This window comes from Rhineura floridana, chromosome 5 (genome assembly GCF_030035675.1).
Source record: "Rhineura floridana isolate rRhiFlo1 chromosome 5, rRhiFlo1.hap2, whole genome shotgun sequence".
Taxonomy (NCBI): domain Eukaryota; kingdom Metazoa; phylum Chordata; class Lepidosauria; order Squamata; family Rhineuridae; genus Rhineura; species Rhineura floridana.
In genome coordinates this window covers 73,458,117-73,477,918 of record NC_084484.1, presented here as the reverse complement: position 1 = coordinate 73,477,918, position 19,802 = coordinate 73,458,117, and the positions used below count along the sequence as shown (strand labels likewise).

General features: G+C 41.7%; 1 protein-coding gene across 8 annotated transcripts in view; it reads right to left on the bottom strand.

Moving 5' to 3' along the window:
• Positions 1-19,802, bottom strand: part of FRMPD4 (FERM and PDZ domain containing 4) — a 404,750-nt gene that overhangs the window by 57,408 nt on the left and 327,540 nt on the right. For all 8 annotated transcript variants that reach the window (XM_061627118.1, XM_061627112.1, XM_061627111.1 and 5 more), the window contains one exon: positions 5,651-5,696. In XM_061627118.1, the coding sequence (XP_061483102.1) occupies positions 5,651-5,696 (46 nt within the window). The remainder of the gene's footprint in view (positions 1-5,650; positions 5,697-19,802) is intronic.

Genomic DNA, 19,802 nt, shown 5'->3' with positions numbered 1-19,802 from the left:
AAGACCAACCCAAATGGTGTTTGCATTTTGACCAATTTGTAGGGCAGTACAATATCTCAGAGAGGAGTTCAGGTCTCCTGCTCCCCTGGTGCATTCACTATAGCTGCCCAATTTCCCTGCTTTTTAAAGTTTGGTAGAAATATCTGTGGGCTATAGGTACATTCTTAAACCGCAAGGTTTTTTGCCTATTAGTGAATAGTGTTAGATTCACCACGTTATTTTCATGATGTGTTAGTAGCAACCATACATATACTATTAGATTTATTCAAAGCAGAATACACCTTTGTTATATCAGTAGGTATGCTACTCCAGTCCTTACACACCTGTTGACGATAGATTACACTTCCTACAGAGATCAAAACAATTTGACAAAACAAACTAGGAATATTATACATTATTTAAAATAATCTGTATTTTGAAGCAAAGAAAATAAAACATTTGTGCCATGACTTCTGCTTCGAACATATATAGCATCACAGGAAGAAAGGATGAGAAAGCCATCTGGTACAACCCACTGTCTGAGGTAACATCATCTACCCACTAACACTCCACCTAAGAAAAATCTATGCCCCAATTGGCAATGATTTCTTAGGCATATTAAGCAGGCTCTTCTTATTGTGGCTAGCTAAAATGGGGGACTGAAGGACAGATGAGAACGTGAAAATGAGAGGATTCCTCCTCTCCCTTTCACATCCCTTTCACATGGATTTCCCATCCTGCTCGGCAAACAACAACCAAGGCACTGAAAGATTGGGAGGGCCCATTATTTCTTGTACAGAGTAGGGTAGCCACTTATTCATCATCAAAAAAGAGGCAATGCATCACAAAAGGACAAAAGAGGACATATCTGCATAAAATATATTTACGACAACATGTAAAGATGTTTTTAGAAAGAGTTTCTATAATTTAAATAGAAACACTGTTTTACATGCACCCCAATCTCCAAGCATTGAGAGATTTCAAGGGTGCCTTGGGTTTGGCTTCCTTGAAATGAATACTGTTATGAGTGTGGGGTTGGAATGGATGATTCCTGTGGGTCCCCTCCCGAGCTCTGATTTGGAATCCTGTGCCTTGGAATGAGGAACTCGCTTTGCTGGTCAGATGAGTCTTTTGTTAAGCTAATAGAGTGGCCAGGTGGGATAATGGGTCTATCAGTTGCTCAGCAGCTGGTGAATGGGCCAGGAAGACTCTTTTGTCATTGAAACTCTTCAGGAGAGCCTCCCCCCCCCCCGGCTGCGAGGAGAGGCTTGTGTTTGGAGTCGAGAGGAAGATTTGCTGGGGACTGGAGGCTGGCAGAGAGACTGGCTCTGCACTATGGCTTTGGGGTGCCTCCTGTAATACTGATGGGAAAGCTGGATATTGGACTGCTGATGCCTTGAACCCCTTCATCCTATGCTCAGGTTGGAATGTGTGTAAATAAATAAACCATATTTTATAAAGACACCACAGTCTCCGCTGACCTTCTTCCCAAAGGAAACCAAACCCTGGATGAGTGCAGGGACCCTGGAAATCTCACCACTCAGAGATTGGGAAGGCGCACAACAATACAAAGGTCAAGGAGATGGTGGTGTCTTTGTGATGTATCATTTTATTTGCATAAGTATACAGGTTGAGCATAAGATGCGAGGCTCTCTGCATTAATGCTCCAACAAATCTTGTTCTGTTGTTGGGGTTCTAGGAGGGTGCCCAAAGCCATAGCTTTGGTTTCAGCACAGTCTCTGTCTCTTCGAGGTGCCAGGTCAAAGCAATGCTGGTGCCTGGATTATTGTTCTCCTATATCTACCAATCATCATCTCCAGCCAGGAGAGGGGGGATGCCTTCCTCCTTCTGGAAGCATCACTAGTTTGTTGTTTCTATGATCACACACCTATACTTGGCCAACTCTTTTGTTATGCATAGAGATACTTAACAGACTTGACTAGGGACATTAACCAAGAGAGTATGAGCACTTCAGCAGTTCCTTCTTCTATAGCTGGGGTCACCAACCTGTTGCCCGTGCGTGCCATAGTGGCCATGAAGGCCTACAGTGGTGTACTCAGCAGATAGCCCAGGATTTCAGCTTTCATTTTTTTTAAGTCTCTCGCCCTCCTAGAAAGAATGTTACGGAGTAAAATGTGCAGGTACCCTCTACGTGATTTATGTGAAAAGAGCCAGCCTGGGTGCTCCTGCCTGTAGCTAATTAGTGAAGTTAGAGCATGATTGATAACTGAGCTGTTAGGATACCAGGCAATAGAAGTCCCGAGAGTCCTAAAGATTGCTATTTTGCCCTCCCTTTTAGTGAACTTTTCCTGCTTCTGTCTTTTTTTCTAGTCTGTGGGATCTCCAGAGTTTGCCTTTCCTTTTTTCCTAGGAATCTGGAAGCATCTTTCCTGTGCTGGGTTTGCCTAAGATCAGGTAGTGCCTAGAAATTATTTTCTGCAAATACTACCACATAATACATGTGGGTGACTGTTAAAGAATCCTCCTCCCCACAAAAGGCAAATGTGAAAACTTTGCAAAGAGCGTAGGCATGTTTCCTGCTTTGCAAGAGCTAAAGATCAGAGACTCAATAAGAATTCATGTTAACTTACAGTACAATGGTATATATGTCTACTTAGAAGTAAGTCTCTTTGTTTAATGGGGCTTATTTCCAGGGAAGTGGGTACAGGATAGCAGCCTAGGCTTTGGTTTAGGTTGGCATTGGGGAAAAACAGCGTCCTTGTGCCTTTAACAGCTGTATGGCAGGCAGAAATTCAACAAGTAAAGCCTTTTCTAGTATGAAAGTACAATGATGGAGAAAGCTTCACCATGATTATTCTCTAATTTTGTGTTATGCCATACTGTCCCGGTGGCCATTTTGTAACTGGTGCCCCCAGCACTCTCTCGAAAATTGAAATGTGCCCTCTGGTCCAAATGAGTTGGCAACCTCTGTTCTACAGATTTCCATCTTACAGATATAACATCAAAGGCTTAGAGGGTAACCAAAGATGATGTCCAACTAACCCATCAATCCTATAACAATATGTTACCTCTCACTATAGTGGGGAAGACTGTGGCCAGGTGACTTGTGTGCCTGCTCAGTCTGCTGTCCAGGTACTGTTGATGGTCAACTTCAAGAGCCCTGCTCTTCCTTCTTATGGTTCTTTGTTTTAAACTGGTTAGCCCTTCAAACAGAGGCCTGTCCTCTGTAAAGTAGTATGCATGGCCACTCGAAAAGAGGTCATATTAACTTGTTTCAGTCAATGAGAAAATTCAGTTTAAATAATAAGAGGATTTTAAATACTTACAAACACAAACACACATGGTAATGCATTAGGTCTTTTTCAGATTAGTTGAGAGATATGGCTACATCTGATGGCCCAAGTTAATTAGCTTGGTTTGTTTATACTTGCAGTTGACCTGATATGCTTCTGTTTTCTTAAAAGAAGTTAACAGTTCATTTCGAGTACACAGCCAGTTACTATTTCAGCATTCTACATCTCAGGAGCATAAACGTGTATGGTATGAGAAAGGATTGTTGCTATCCATCAGAGGTAACATGGCCTTAGGCCAGGAATAAAATTTATAACATTCACCTCTCTGATTGTATTTAATACTATAAGCAGGTTTCCAGACTGCATGTGGTTTCACTACAGGCTATATATTTTTGGTTCCTATATTATTAAATTGTATAATATAGGAAGTAGCTGTGTTTCTTAATAATGAAATGTGGAATGAGCTTCCTGAAACCAAGGTTTAATTCTGATGCTATCTTATGCTAACTTATATACCTTCAATGGGTCCCTGCTGCCCTATCCTACTTATCACTTCAATTAAATGGAGACAAAAAAGAGTAAGATACATCAAAAGACACAGACTTTAGGCCACAAATAGACCTATGTTTACATACTAATATGATGCATACATGATCTATTCCTTGCTGTTAGCCTTAGCTACCTAGAAAAGATACAAAATAAAGACAGGATAATATTGCCCTTTAAATAGGGACTGTCCAAGCATGAAGGACACTACCCACTTAGGAGAATTCTGCATATTGAGTTCTGAGATCTATAAGCCAGGTTTCCTTCATCATTTGCTCATATCAATGAAAGCTATAATTTTGTCACAGAGCATACCATGTAAATAAATATGCATATGAATAAAATACCAGTAGGATAAATTGTGTAAAAAACGCTAAAGGTAAAGAGAAATATGCAACACATCGTTCCATAATAAGCACCAACAGAGTATGTAGGAAGAGGCTATATCTCAGTCTATCAACCACTTGCCTGGTCAGAATTAGGGATAGGGATGGAATTCAGAGTGGACTCACCCGATCTGCACCTCTCACATCAATGTGTGGATTGGATTGTAACTTGGTTCAGAATCTACACCTCACCAAATTCCTCCATGAGGTGGTCTGAGGACTTTAAAACTGTTTTTCCTTTTGTATGAATTGTACTCAGAAAGGTGTTCTACAAATGTTTTTAAAATAAATTAATATGAACATCATACATACTACTAACCAACCGGAGTGGCTAGGAACCATGGCTGCTGCTGTTGCGTGGGTTGCAAACATGGCCACAAATTCCCCTGGGAGTGTTGGGATGTGATGATGTCCCATCCCGCCTAGGGGCAATGTATGTGGATAAAACATGGCTGCTGCCTGGAAAGGACAGGATGTCATCCTGATGCTCCCAGGGGCATTTGTAGCCCATGTTGCAGCAGACGCACTCTCTAGTTCATCCAGGCAGGCAGTACATATGTTAAAGAAAGGAGGAAAGAGTTTTAAAGCTCTTGGATGACCGCATAAGTACCTGTATTTTGTTCTATCTACAAGGACTTCTTTGAGGAGAAATCTGCACGTTAACTGCTGAAATGGAACAGGACTGTTTATATCTAAAACCAAAATGGATATGAACTAGACTTGGAGTGATCCATTCATTGCTAGTCAATATGTCATTGTCTATGTTTGCTGTTTGGGAAGGTCCACTCAAAGCCTCCTCTTACCTCAAAGCACTTAGTTGATCAGGAAATGAACTTGATATGTATCTGGGCACTTTTGGAGGAGTCCTTCCACCTGTCTCAGACAGGACTACATTTTGCACTGTTGTGCGTGAATGAAGGAATTTTGTCTGCCATACACCTCTGCACCACTACATAAAACAGGCAAATATTCCCCATGCATCTTATGCCAGAGGGGTTGGGAATACCATGAATTGCCACATCACCTTTGCTCCATTACTTATCTAAACTAGCTGGGTCTTTAGTCTGCTGGAGACTAGCCCAGGGGTAATAACTGCAATCCCCTGCCACACAAAAAACAACCCACTGAAAAGGAATATAATCAAGGAAGCTAGACAAGATGTGATGAGGGGAAAAGGCAACACAAAAAGATTGACTAGTAAAGTTGTGAAATTTCGTAAGCAGAATTCAACATCCTTGTTGTGTCCTCAAGAAATGCTCCTCCTACATGTTGGAAAATATCCACATTTATTTAAATTACCCTTACATTGTTCCATTTCTGTCTAGAGTAGAATATATTCATCACATTTATCTTCAAAGATACAGCTCGTACTTCACTTGTGCTATTGGTTATTCAGATAAGCAAGAGACCCACAGAGAGAATAGGCAGACAAAAGCAATAAATGTTGCTAGGAAACTAATTTCAAAAAACATGGTAACTACTTACAGGATAAGGCTGAATAACAGTAAGGAGGATCGATTCTTTGCAGCTTCTATAAAGAAAGGAGATGAGAGTGATGATTCATATTTTCATGCTTCACAGATAGCAAGGTTTTCTTTTTAGTGGAGAGAATTGGGATCTTGTAAGAGGACATTTATTACAACACCACAAGAGTGTCAAGAACACAACTGAGCCGAAATGAAGAGCCCTTTTCACAGATATTATTGGCTACAGTAAAATGCATGTGCAATATCTCTGATTTTTTTAGCAACTGCTCTGAAACAGGGTGACCGCTTGCCCATCCAGAGTGAGGGCAATTCTGATGCAGGAAGCATTGCCTTCACTCTGAATTGGCTTTCTTTGCCCTCAGTGATGTCATTACACAGCCAAATCTGATTAGGTATATAGTGCCATGACATTATCCCATGCACTATGTGATCCCACATTAGCTGGAACCCCAGATAGAATACACAAGGGGTGGGGAGTGAGAATGGTGCCGCAACTGTAGTAACAGAGAGAAAAAAACAGAGCAGCAAAAAGAAGGAAGAAAGGTAAACATGCCTGTATCACAGTGTATTTTAAGGTGTAATTTCAAACCCCTCCACCCTTCTTGCAGCCCAGACTGAAATAGACCAACAACTGGTGTAGCCAGATTGAGAGCAAAACAAACAAGCAGACAAACATGAATATTAAAGTCAAAAATAACATCAAAATTTAGAGCCTTCTACCATATCATAGCAATCCAATATGTACCTTATTATGCTGGGCTTTGTACTGAGAACCAATAGGTCCATATGCTTGTATGCAGATGTTACCTAGTACTTGTTTCCAAAGTCTATACTTATGCTGCAATCCTATGCTCAGTTTCTGGGAGTAAGCCACACTGAACACAGTCAAAGTCACTTCTAAGCAAACCTGCATAGGCCTGCACTTTTTAAGTGTGGGAAACTTATATGCGTGGCCCTATCAGGATCCTCAGATGTAGGTACCCTGATTCTTTAAAAGATGCATATACGTCTTCCATTCTTTGTGTATTTGCTGTAGGAAATGCACACCTAACATGTTTGCCACATAGAATCATAGAATAGTCGAGTTGGAAGTGGTGTATAAGGCCATCAAGACCAACCCTCTGCTCAATGCAGGAATCCAAATCAACGCATTCCCGACAGATGTTTGTCCAGCTGCCTCTTGAATGCCTCCAGTGTTGGAGAGCCCATTACCTCTCTAGGTAATTGGTTCTATTGTCATATGGCTCTAACAGTTAGGAAGTTTTTCCTGATGTCCAGTCAAAAACTGGCTTCCTGCAACTTGAGCCCATTATTCCGTGTCTTGCACTCTGGGACGATCGAGAAGAGATCCTGGCCCTCCTCTGTGTGACAACCTTTCATGTACTTGAAGAGTACTATCATATCTCCCCTCACTCTTCTCTACTCCAGGCTAAACATGCCTGGTTCTTTCAGTCTCTCCTCATAGGGCTATGTTTCCAGTCCCCTGATCATTCTTGTTGCCGTCCTCTGAACCTGTTGCAGCTTGTCCGCATCCTTCTTGAAGTGCGGAGCCCAGAACTGGACACAGTATTCAAGATGAGGCCTAACCAGTGCTGAATCGAGGGGAACTAATACTTCATGTGATTTGGAAACTATAGCTCTGTTAATGCAGCCTAATATAACATTTGCCTTTTTTGCAGCCACATCACACTGTTGGCTCATATTCAGCTTGTGATCAACGACAATTCCAAGATCCTTCTCACATGTCGTATTGCTGAGCCAAGTATCCCCCATCTTATAACTGTGCATTTGGTTTCTTTTTCCTAAGTGTAGAACTTTGCATTTATCCCTGTTGAATTTCATTCGGTTGTTTTCAGCCCAATGCTCCAGCCTATCAAGGTCCCTTTGAATTTTGTTTCTGTCTTTGGTATTAGCTGTGCCCCCCAATTTTGTATCATCTGCCAATTTGATAAGCATGCTCTGTACCTTCTCATCCTAGTCATTAATAAAAATGTTGAAGAGCACTACATCAAGTATGCACCCACCTTAAGAAAATGTGTTCACACATAACCAAATGTAACTTGGAAATTTTGGTTCACATAAGGATAGACTCAGCTATTTAAATCCTTTAGAATTCTCCATAGAACTAGAAGAATGATTCTGGGAAAAGCACAGTCATCATGATCTACGTATAATTAATGTAAAATTATTAAATGATAGCCTTCTGAAATTTTGACCCAGTACATTGGTAATACACAAGCAGTAAAGTAGAACACAGATTGCAAATAACCTGGGTAGGACATTCAAAACTTTTGCTGAGGAACTGTTAAGAAGTGTTTATCTTATCAAGCATCTCTGAAACACATATAAATGCATATTTATATGCCACATAAATCACCTCAAAGTCAATATTTGTTTTATTGCATTGATGTGCTGTTTTTCTTTTTATCTTTTGAGAAAGGATTAGTTGCCACTTGATTGTGATGAAGTTGATTTTCTGTTGGCACCCCCAATTTCTAATGCAATTAATTGCCTCCTTCTGAGATTTATTGCCTCTTTGAGTGAAGTGCAACTAATTTGCATGCCAGTGCTGCTCAGCAGTAAAAACAAAATAAATCACCATCACAACGTTAGTCTGAATGAGTGCAAATCCCCAAAGAATTAATTCATGAAGAATCCAGCTGAAGTAACTGGGGACTCCTGTTAAGTGGTTCCACATTTGCAACTTATGTTACTAGTTTTAACACTCTATTGATCTCTGCATTCCATTCAGTTGGCAACAACTCTGTGAAAAGCAACATTATGTCAGGAAAGCATTGTAGTAGCAGCTCTTCCTTAAAAAACATGACTCTCTCTCTCCATTCCCACCTCAGGGACTCTACACAGGACTTTATTTATTTATTTATTTATTTATTTATTTATTTATTATTTAATTTGTATTCCACCCTTCCTCCCAGCAGGAGCCCAGGGCGGCAAACAAAACGCTAAAAACACTTTAAAACATCATAAAAACAGATCTTAAAATACATTAAAACTGAAAAGCATTAAAAACATTAAAAAAAACAACTTTAAAAAAGGGTTAAAAACATTAATAAAAAACATATTAAGCAATTCTAACACAGACGCAGACTGGGATAGGTCTCAACCTAAAAGGCTTGTTGAAAGAGGAAAGTCTTCAAAAGGCGCCGAAAAGGTAGCAGAGATGGCACCTGTCTAATATTTAAGGGGAGGGAATTCCACAGGGTAGGTGCTGCCACACTAAAGGTCCGTTTCTGTAGGAGGCCCTCACCTGCAGAGCGCAGTGATCGACTGGGTATATAAGGGGTAAGACGGCCTTTCAGGTATCCTGGTCCCGAGCTATATAGGGCTTTGTACACCAAAACTAGAACCTTGGACTTGGCCTAGTAGCAAATGGGCAGCCAGTGCAATTCTTTCAGCAGCAGGGTGACATGTTGGCGATACCCTGCCCCAGTGAGCAGTCTCGCCACCGTATTTTGCACCAACTGCAGCTTCTGGACCAACCTCAAGGGCAGCCCCACATAGAGTGCATTACAGTAATCCAACCTGGAGGTTATCAGTGCGTGGACAACAGTGGTCAGGCTATCCTGGTCCAGAAACAGCCGCAAATGTCTCACCAGCTGAAGCTGGTAAAAGGCACTCCTAGCCATGGAGGTCACCTGGGCCTCTAGCGACAAAGATGGATCCAGGAGTACCCCCAGGCTATGGAGCTGCTCTTTCAAAGGGAGTACGACCCCATCCAAAGCAGGCAACTGACCAATCATGTGGATATGTGGATATCCTCTGTCTCATAAGAACATAAGAAGAGCCTGCTGGATCAGGCCAGTGGCCCATCTAGTCCAGTATCCTGTTCTCACAGTGGCTAATCAGGCCACTCTTTCACTCTTTTCCTGCCATGTAATGGTAATGGACTGCCTTCAAGTCGATTCCGACTTATGGTGACCCTATGAATAAGGTTTTCAGGGTAAGCGGTATTCAGAGGGGGTTTACCATTGCCTTCCTCTGAGGCTGAGAGGCAGTGACTGGCCCAAAGTCACCCAGTGAGCTTCATGGCTGTGTGGGGATTCGAACCCTGGTCTCCTAGGTCATAGTCCAACACCTTAATCACTACACCATACTGGCTCTCTTCCTGCCATAGTGGAAGGGAAAAAGGAGGTATATACTTGGCCTCCATAAGTAGAGAAGAAATTGAGAGGAAACAAAATTCAGGAAGCCTTTTTTGTGAATGGTGCACTGCAAACAAGAGAGGTTTTTCGTGTGATACTGTCAGGATGAATAACATGGACTTTAAGATTTTATGATGGTGCTAAAGGGGAGCTTGTTCATGCAAACAAGTAGAATAATTGTTCTGCCATGTGGCTTTGTGTATAAATGGAGAGTAAGGGCTTATCCACATGGGAGCATTACTTCGCACTAAACATGCTGTTTTTACCTCCGTTTGCACTGTCCACTAAGGACTCAATACCAGCTGCAAACAAGGTGTTTTCTATTCACACTGAGGGGAAGGATCAATCATGCAGTTTCTTAATGATGATGTCCTCTAATTTAACATTTCCACTCCCTCTAGTTTCCTGGCAACCGAGTATGCTCAGTTTGTTCTACCAGTTAGTTTCATTTAAAAAAAAGGAAGTGCAATTATTTGTATTTTCACTGTTACAATAAACTGAAATACAAATCTTTGTTGGAGCAGTGTTATGCTTCTGTGCACGTTAGAGGGAAAAAGAAAAGAAAAGCACTGTTTGTAGCAACATAAAAATGCTAGCACTCTTCAGCCCTCAGGAAATGAAATGAAAGAAGGGAGGAGGAGGAGTGGGTGCAGAGAGGGGAACGATTGACACACCCACCTAAAAGAATCAGAGCAAAGCGTCTGCAAGCACTAGAGATACAGAGTGAAGATGTTTTTTCTTTCCCTTTTCATATAATCAGAGGATTGGGTCAGTATGAATTTACATGGGGAAAACTGCATCTTTTTGCCAGTAACGTCATGTGAACAATTAAAAGGAGATGTGAGTAGCACCAAACACACACTAAATCACCATATAGATGAGCCCTAATCCTACTTCTTTATGGTGGTGGAGTGCCATTTGGAAGCTTATAGGATGCCTTTTCTGTTGTGGTCCATGTGGTAGCACCTTATGAAATCCTGAACTGGTTAGTAGAAGCAAAAGTGATCATAATAGTAGGTGTAGAGTCATTCATAACGACCATAATTGTGACCAGTTACAATCAACTGATCAGTGGATAGACAACTGATTTCAAAAGTGAAGAATATTGTAGGGTTGAGAGACACAAAGTCAGATATCTACTCATGAGGCAGCACCACGAGAGTTCACAGTAAGGCAACCAGTGCATTTTTCAAACTTCATGAAGAACCATGACATGATTAGCTGCCTCAGCTGGATTTTCTTCTTGTTTTACAAGCTGTTAACAGGTACATGAACCCATGCTGAAAGGTTCACCATTCTTGACTGAATAAGCCTTGAGAAATATATCTCATGCCTCGAAGTCAGTCAAGATAATAACATTTGGCAAAAAGTTCACTAAAAAAGAGTTAACAAATGTTATTCATTTCAGCACTACAACCCAAGAAGCCAAATTTCCCTGTGCTGGTATTTTTATCACCTTGCTAGCTATACTTGCCTAGATACAGGCAGCATGGCAGGCACTTTGATTATTCCATCCCAAACATAGGAAAGTTTGAAGTTCAACAGAAGAAACTGACATCTAGTACAGATTATGATAACAGTATTAGTTAATATGCTCTTTGTCTAGCTAACAAAGAATTTCGATGACATTAACCAGATTTTCTTTATTTCCAGAGAACTGAAGCTTGGAACAACAACAACGATCACCTAAATGAGTTTTTTTTATAAAGGTTGTGAGGATTTCATGGTCACCTACTTTACATTTGCAGTGCATTCCACTGTGACTATTTGGCAGTTCCTACCCTGTTTCATATAGTTACTTAACATGCAAGAAATGTGGAACATAAAGGTGAACAAAAGGATCAGATTACGGAACATTACAAAGGTCAAAGCAGTATTGCTAAGTATTATCTGTCTCAGACTACATGAAGCATGGACATTTTAATAACAATTTTGTCATTGACTTTTTCTGTGAAGTTGTAGGTGCAGAGGTCTCCCTACTTTCTGCTTATTCAGTACAGAAAGAAGGAAGGAAGGAAGATTTTGAGAAGAATGTTCCTGCATGGAGATGAACCATGTAATAACTGGCTCTGAGTCATATTCTGATGATAAAGAACTTATGAGACATCAGTGAGTAGGAGAACTGAGCTCAACAGAGGGCACTAATTAGATATGCTAGGAAATAGGATAGGCATTGATGGGTAGGGCTATGATGGAAAAAGAACTCAGTCTTTAAGGGTAAAAAAAAAGACATGGAAAATAGCTAAGGCAAGGGGGAAAGAGAAGAATCAAGGGGGAGGGGATGGAGGGAAGATACAGACTTCCAGGGACAATTTCAGAATGTAAATACAGTATGACACATTTTGCAGGAGACAAATCTTTCTCTAGAGACCTTGAAATCTACAAACTGACTTAAATAGATAGAGAACAAAGTTAGAGAACAAACAGAAAATTTATTTTCATGATATAAATCCCAATTATTATACTAATCATACAGTGGTGCCATTCCAGCTATGGAACAGCCTCCCCAGAGAGGCTTTCTTGGTACCTTCTTGATGGTCTTTTTGGCACCAAATTTTGATTTTATTCACTAAGGCTTTTAACCTGCATTTTAAACCTTGTGCCGTTGTGGCTTTGTGTAATGTTAATCAGAGCTGTGAACTATTTATACTGCCTCTATTGCAACAAAAATTATTGTTGCCTTTTATTCCTTACTGTTGATTTTAATTACTATAGAATTTTTAATATTGTCTTGTTTGTAAGCCATTTAGGGAATATTTATTGATGGATGGCCCTATAAATCTAATAACAACTAACTAATTTACCACTGAAATGCACCCACAACTTTCATAAGTCCTCTCAAAAGCACAAATCAAAACGAATGCTTTCAGACATTATGTATCTAAATTATAGTAACATACTAGAATCAACCTCAGCTTATTCCATGCTTTCAATTCACTGACCTAGTTATCTTGAACTCCATGTTCCTTAGCAATCTCCACAAACAAAAATAAAAATAAATGGCAAACAGATAAAAAAATTTCAAAAATTCAAGAGGCAAACCAATAGATAATATTGATTCTTTGTACAAAGAAACTAATTTTGAAATGTCAAATTTCATCTACTGTAATGCCAAATAACCAAATTTCCTAACAAAACAAAAGAAATAATAAAGATGACTGCTATGAAGTTAAGCTTGCATTTATCCATCCTGAATAATTGTTTTAGTAGCTATAGGAGAAACAGAGGCTTAAGATGAGCATGCAAAAAAAAAATGTGTGACTGTGCGTGCATGGGGGTGTGTCTTCATTTGGCAAATGGGGCAGGGCTTCTGGGCTCTGATTACTTGACATGAAAAAAACAAACAACCCACACACACACACTGCAATCCTAAACTGTAGGTCATGTCTCCACCTGTAGTTTGGATTCCGGATCACTCAAATGAACCTGATGAAGCCAGTTTGACAGCAAGAACAGGAAACTAGCGCTGACGGCTGCTACTGGCACTGGGTCTCTTAACCACAATCTTAACACCAACTGTCTCATGCTAGCAATTAATTTCAGAATATTCTGTCTCTCTTACACAGACACAATCCCAGTAACTCAACATTTACCATTATTTTATGTAATAGATTTATGAATTGCTATTGGCTATGAATGGATTCTTCACATCTGGATGCAGTATACCTTTGACAAGATACAAAGTAGTGATAGTAGTAGTAGCAGTAAATTTATTATTATTATTTTGATTACCAGTTGCTGCAGGGGGGAAAAGAGAATGTGGAACATAAAATTTTAACTGTGTGCCATAAACACACAACACCATTGATTTATGTCTAGTGATAGCACTTATTCCTACTATCTAGGGATGGTTCCAGGTTTGAGAAGACCTTTGATCAAGTGCACTCTAGTGGGCTCCTTCTTGCATCAGTGGGCCTTAGTGGTCTTACCTAGCAGCAGCGATGACAACACCAAGAAACTTATGCAGAGCTCTAAATAAGTGCTGGGTGGCTGGGATCCACCGTTTTAATTTCCTGCAAGGTCCCAAAATTACTCTTCTGGGACACTGTAAAAAACTTAAATGGCAGCTTCCAGACCCAGATGCTTTTTAAAGGGAGAGCCCAGGGCAGAAATGAGTAATAGGTCCTGCTAAGTTACTGGGGCCCCAGATGCTGCCTACGAATACTCTGCTGATAAGAGGCCTGCTAACAACAATCCTGTGTTACATCCATTAATTTTATAATCGTTTTTCAGATATGCGTTTTTACTTGTGCCATTCCTACCTGTAATATACCTGACATAGATTTTATCAGTTTGAAGGTAAAGTGATTAAAATTAGTTATATCGCTTTGCATTTCCCAGTATCTCAGATAATAAGACTGGGAGCTTGGTTTCCTATGGATTAGAGTACACTGGATTCTTATTGCATAGCGGTAACATTTGCTTTATTTACAAATATGCAGGGAGAACAGAAGTGGAGGCAAATAGTAGGCAAGCTGATTTTAATGCTCTGGTATGGATCTGACAGAAGAGAAGATTCTTCAATCCATAGCCCAACATTGTAATCCATTGTCAGATGGAATAAATTAGATGATTTTGCCCTGCATAAAGATGCATGCTGGTTCAAAGGGTGCAGAATACAAAGACATCAAAACAGAGTCAGATCACAGTTAGTATAACAACTTATCTCTTTATCTCATCTAATCCCCTATCTCAATGCCACCAACTTCTTATGTATAGTATTCAAAAAATTCTTCAATCATTTTGCTATAATAAACTAGAATCTAAGTGGTGAGAGTGCTCAGCTGAGATGGACCAACTGATTCTTATTTGCTCTGAACAGAATAAATGTCCTAATTTGTTAAAATCAATCCTGCGAGGGAGGATCATCCCTAGGGGAAGTGCAGGGCCTGGGACAAATCATTTGGTGTGGACCTTCTCAGTTGCCTTTACATCCCTCCTCTTCCTCATACCAGTAGTGGTGGCAGCAGTGGCCCTCCTCTGTCCCCTGCTTCCTTGTTGTTGCGGTCTCAAACTCTCTACTCCCTACCTGACTTACATTTTTCTCTTTTGCTACTATTTTAGCAGCACAATACTGGCAAGGCCTTCTATCCCCATCTGCTCCCTCCCTGCCTTGCTTTAAGAAGGGAGGAGAAGATGAAGCACCTCAGTGGATGGGTGTGAGCTGGCAAGACTGGCTAGCTGCAGGACTGCTGGTTGCAGCTGCTAGATTTCCCCCCCCCCAAGTGCAGAGCTGGATAGTCACCCCTATTCACATCATTCCCCTGGGACAGTCCACCATATTAATTAAGCAAAAGATAACTGACAAACTACTCTCTCTCTCTCTCTCTCTCTCTCTCTCTCTCTCTCACACACACACACACACACACACACACACGACTAAACAAGGGATTAGGATGACTTCCTGCCTGACCTGGAGAAGCGGTCACGCAGATGGTAGTAGTAGCCCAAAAGGAATCCCCAAGAGGAGACTGAATTGAGACATATTTATAAGGCTTTTTTGTGTGTGCGTGTACACACACACACACACACACGTTTCAGGAACAAAGGGGATGATCCAAGTTTAGAGGGAATGTCACCTACTACTTGGGCTCAGACAGTAAGAATTTATATTTGAATCTCTATATTCAGCTGAACGTTCTATTCTTTCATGTAACTACTTGGTGTAGCAGTCTGTCCTCTCCTTCTTGGTCTAGTTAGTGGGGAGTTTTCAGATGCAGGCTATTTCACATAGAAGGGAAAGAGGGTTGCCACTGTACCAAAACAGACAGAAACAGCTCTAGCTATGTAAGTATGCATTTACAGATCCACGGATTGTGGAAGGAATGGAGCTTAGTAGTAGAGAACATGTTTTGGGTGAAAAAGGTCTCCGATTCAATCCCTAGAGCAGGGGTGGGGAAACTTTTTCAGCCTAAGAGCTGTATTCCCTTCTGGACAACCTTCTAAGGGCCACATGCCAGCGCTGGGTGAGGCCAAAGGTAAAAGTGAACGGTGCAAGGAAAGTAAATTTTACCTTTGAACAGTAGGCTAGTTACTACACACACTCACACATCCCTCTCTATCCTCCATCCAGGCAAGCAAGAGCCATTATCAAGGATGCATTCCAGCCAGGCAGCAATACTGGGGTGCAAAGCACAGCCAGTGTCGCCTGGAGAGATTTCTGAGGTCTATATATTGAGCCCTGGTAGGTTGCATTTCACCCCTGAGCCTGAGGTTCCTCATCCCTGTCCTAGTACAGTATCTCCAGGTAAGGCTGGAAAAGACTCCTGCCTGAAACCCTAGGGAACTGCTGCCAGTCAGACTACCAGTTCAACTGGTACTGTCTATACCACGGATGGGGAACCTCTGGCCTTCCAGATGTTGTGAGACTACAATTCCCAACAGTTCCAGCCAGCATGGCCAATAGGGATTATGGAAGTTGTAGTCCAGCAACATCTGGGGACCACAGGTTCTCCACCCCTGGTGTAGACAATACTGAGCTAGATGGACCCATGGCCTAACTTCATATAAGGCAGGTTCCTATCCTATCAGGTTTTCATACCTTTAAGCTGCCCATCCTCAGAGGTTCCATTTTCCAGATTATCACCGTCCACATCATTATAGAAAGCCAGGGAAAACTGCCAAGTTAGGAAGGAAGATTCTCATTTCAAAAAATGAGCAAGATTGTCAGCTGTCAAATTCTTCAAAAATCTCCTATGGCTTGCCACGATTTTTTCCCCAAAGTTTTATGCTTTCTTCTATCTCCAGAAAAAAAAATGCAAGCCAACACAAGGAAAGGTAAGATCAGCTCTTGGTTGACTCAAAGTTCCACTGAATAAGGACATAAAGCTCTAGAGAATCAAAAGAAAACTCCTTTAAAGCTATAAAATGTTTTGGTTCCTTGCTGTCCTGCCCGAACTTGAAGAACTCAGACTCAGATACAGATGTAGTTTTTTCTTTTATTGAAGGAATAGAAAGTTTCAGTTCAATGACCTTCATGAATCTACCAACAGCTTACTAAGAACTCAGCATCCCTCTCTAACTAGGCACAACTTGGCAGCAATAAGACGTTGACTCAGCAACTTACCCTTCCCCCTCGCCCAGCTGAAGTAGGGCTGGGTGGTCCCCCTGCTTGCGTGCACCCCAAGTCACGGTTGGAGGCAGGCACGTAAACGCAGACTCCTCTTGAGCTGGGTTTGTTCAATCTCCTACAGCATTTGCCTCCTGGACCTGGGTGAAGGTGGGGCTTCGGCTTTGGTCCTGTCCTCTCCCTCTACGGGGGAAGAGCTGTCTGGTGGTGGGGTGGGCGCAGGGAGAGGAGGTGCGTCAGGTGGAGGAGTGAGCAGCCAATCCAGGGGTCTCTCCTGGGGGATGCCTGGGACAGCTGGAGGTAGCCTGTCAACATCCAGAGTGGGGGCTGCTTTGACATCCCTCCCCACGCTGGGCCCTTCCCTGACTGGAACATCCCAATCCATGTCTTCCTCACCTCTCTCCTGTGCGTTGGCCCACTCCGGCTAGCATGGGTCACAATGCTTGCTTTATTTTGAGGAGATAAATAACCAGTTCCATAAACCACTTGAAGCAGACTATAACTGAGATCACAGCTAACAAGTGCCTGCCACTAACTCACATTACTCCTACTCCCAACATCTCCCCAGTAACATTCAGAAAAATGTGCATGGCATGACATGCATTTCCTTCTTCCCCACCACACCCTCAACGCAACAGAGAACTGCTTGGAAGGAGTTCAGAAATGCTGTAGATGTTGACATCATGTCAAGTATTTCTCTTTCTAAATGTTACTGGGGTGATGTGATAGATGTAGGGAATGGAATGGTTAACAGCAGCCATGCATTCTCCATAATATTTAATCTAATCTTTGAATTATAAACAGTAAAGCATTAGTCCTATTGAAGCCATTGAGTGTGAAGCACCAGGAAGCTTAGCTCAAGGAGGCAGGCAGCAAAGCCCTTTTGCCTCATTCTCTTCACCACTAGGACAGTTTACAGGTGCAGGATGGACTAGCTGTCCTGAGTCTTGCTGTTCCAAAGTGCCCCAACAAGGGCAGGAAGGGAATCAGGTGACCTGGAGGAGCCAATAATGGCTCTACTGGCTTTATTTAAGAACTCTAACTGGGCCTGATTTCCCAGTCTGAAGAACTTGTCCATGAGAGGTGTAAAAGATTCATCTTTCTTTGCCCTGTTCTGCCCTATTCCACCACACCTCAACCCACCTCATTGTCCTGCCTGCTCTGGATCTCAACTGCCAGCATGATTCAGACAATGCCATCTATCCTTGGCCCTTTCGATTCTTGCCTGGTTCCTCTAGAACCTGACCAATGATCACTTGTCTGTTTGGACCACACCTTTTCTTTCTGAAGCTGCTGGGCTCTGTCTGAGGGACTAAAACAACTTGAATACAAGTTCTCTGGATTAATTGGTTTTTGGTGCATTCTCCAAATGACTAACAGTAAATCCTATGCTCATTTACTGCGAAGGAAAACTGTTCAACACCGTTTACTTTCAGATAAATGGGCACAGAATGCAGCCTATGAAAGTTTAATTACATGGCAGATTTAGTAATGATATTTAGCTGCTTAGAGCTCTAGCCATAGAAAACAAAAATAATCTCATGCAGCATGTTCCCTTCTTTCTATCACTGTGTAATGAACACCATGATACTGAGTTTTTTTAATCATCCAGAGTTAAATGAGTTGACTAAGAAAACACAAGTAATTTTTTTTCATTCATAATGAAAATCAGAAGGCTAAAGAAGTATTCCAGTAAGACCTTTTTATTACTACGGTTGTTCATGATGTTCCTTAAGGCCACCCAAAAATGTATAGGGAGAGAAGTACAGATAGGGCAGAGAAGCTTGTTCATGGCAAAAGTCAGGGCTGGAGGAGATGTTATCCACTGCAGCTTTTCTCCAACTCTTAGCATATTAATCCTAACAGCAATCTCAGTTAGGGATTGAAGCCAGGGTTGAAGCCACAATGTGGCCACTGAGAAACAAGAGGGAGGCATCAGCATACTTGAGGAAACCCCATTCTGCAGAAGTACAAGATAGTGTGCTTTCATAGTTCTGAGTTATATAGGCATTTTACAATGTTATTGTATGTATTTATGATATTTATATGCATTTTGTATTTTTATATTTTATTGGTTATCATCTTGGGTTCCCTTGGGAGGAAGGGTAATCTAGAAATGAAGTAAGTAAATGTTGTGGTGGGGGAAGCCTATGCTGGCAACCCCACTTCAAAACGGCTCAGTGAGGATGCAGTAATGGCCACCAGCTTGGATGGCTTTAAAAGAAGATTAGACAAATTCATGGAGGACAGGGCTATCAATGGCTACTAGCCATGATGGCTGTGCTCTGCCAACCTAGTCAGAGGCAGCATGCTTCTGAAAACCAGTTGCCAGAAGCCTCAGGAGGGGAGAGTGTTCTTGCACTCGGGTCCTGCTTGCACTCGGGTCCTGCTTGCGGGCTTCCCCCAAGCACCTGGTTGGCCACTGTGAGAACAGGATGCTGGACTAGATGGGCCACTGGCCTGATCCAGCAGGCTCTTCTTATGTTCTTATGTTCATGCTGTTGTCACAGAATGTTGAGCGTCCATAGGGAGTGGAAAACAGACGGAAGGGGGAATGGACTTTAGTAAACTGGAAGAGGGTATGGCTGGGCATTTTGTGCTGCAACATTTTGTTGCAAGTCCCACTGGTCTACTTTAAATTCCCAAACACAGCACTTATCAAATCATTGCAGAGCATGTCCACACAAGGTCTGAAACAGAAAGGGAGAGATTTTTATGTTGCTGTGGAAACGGATAATTCTTTTTTCTTGCATGAGTGGAAGCAGATGACTAGCTATAAGATCATCAGCACTCACAGACATTTCAGTCCAATCCTACCCTGTGGGCAGACATGCATGACAGGAACAGAAATGTACACAGGTGAGCTTGGGACTTGAGGATCTCAGCTGTGACACTGCAGCAGCTTAGCCAGAGCTTGG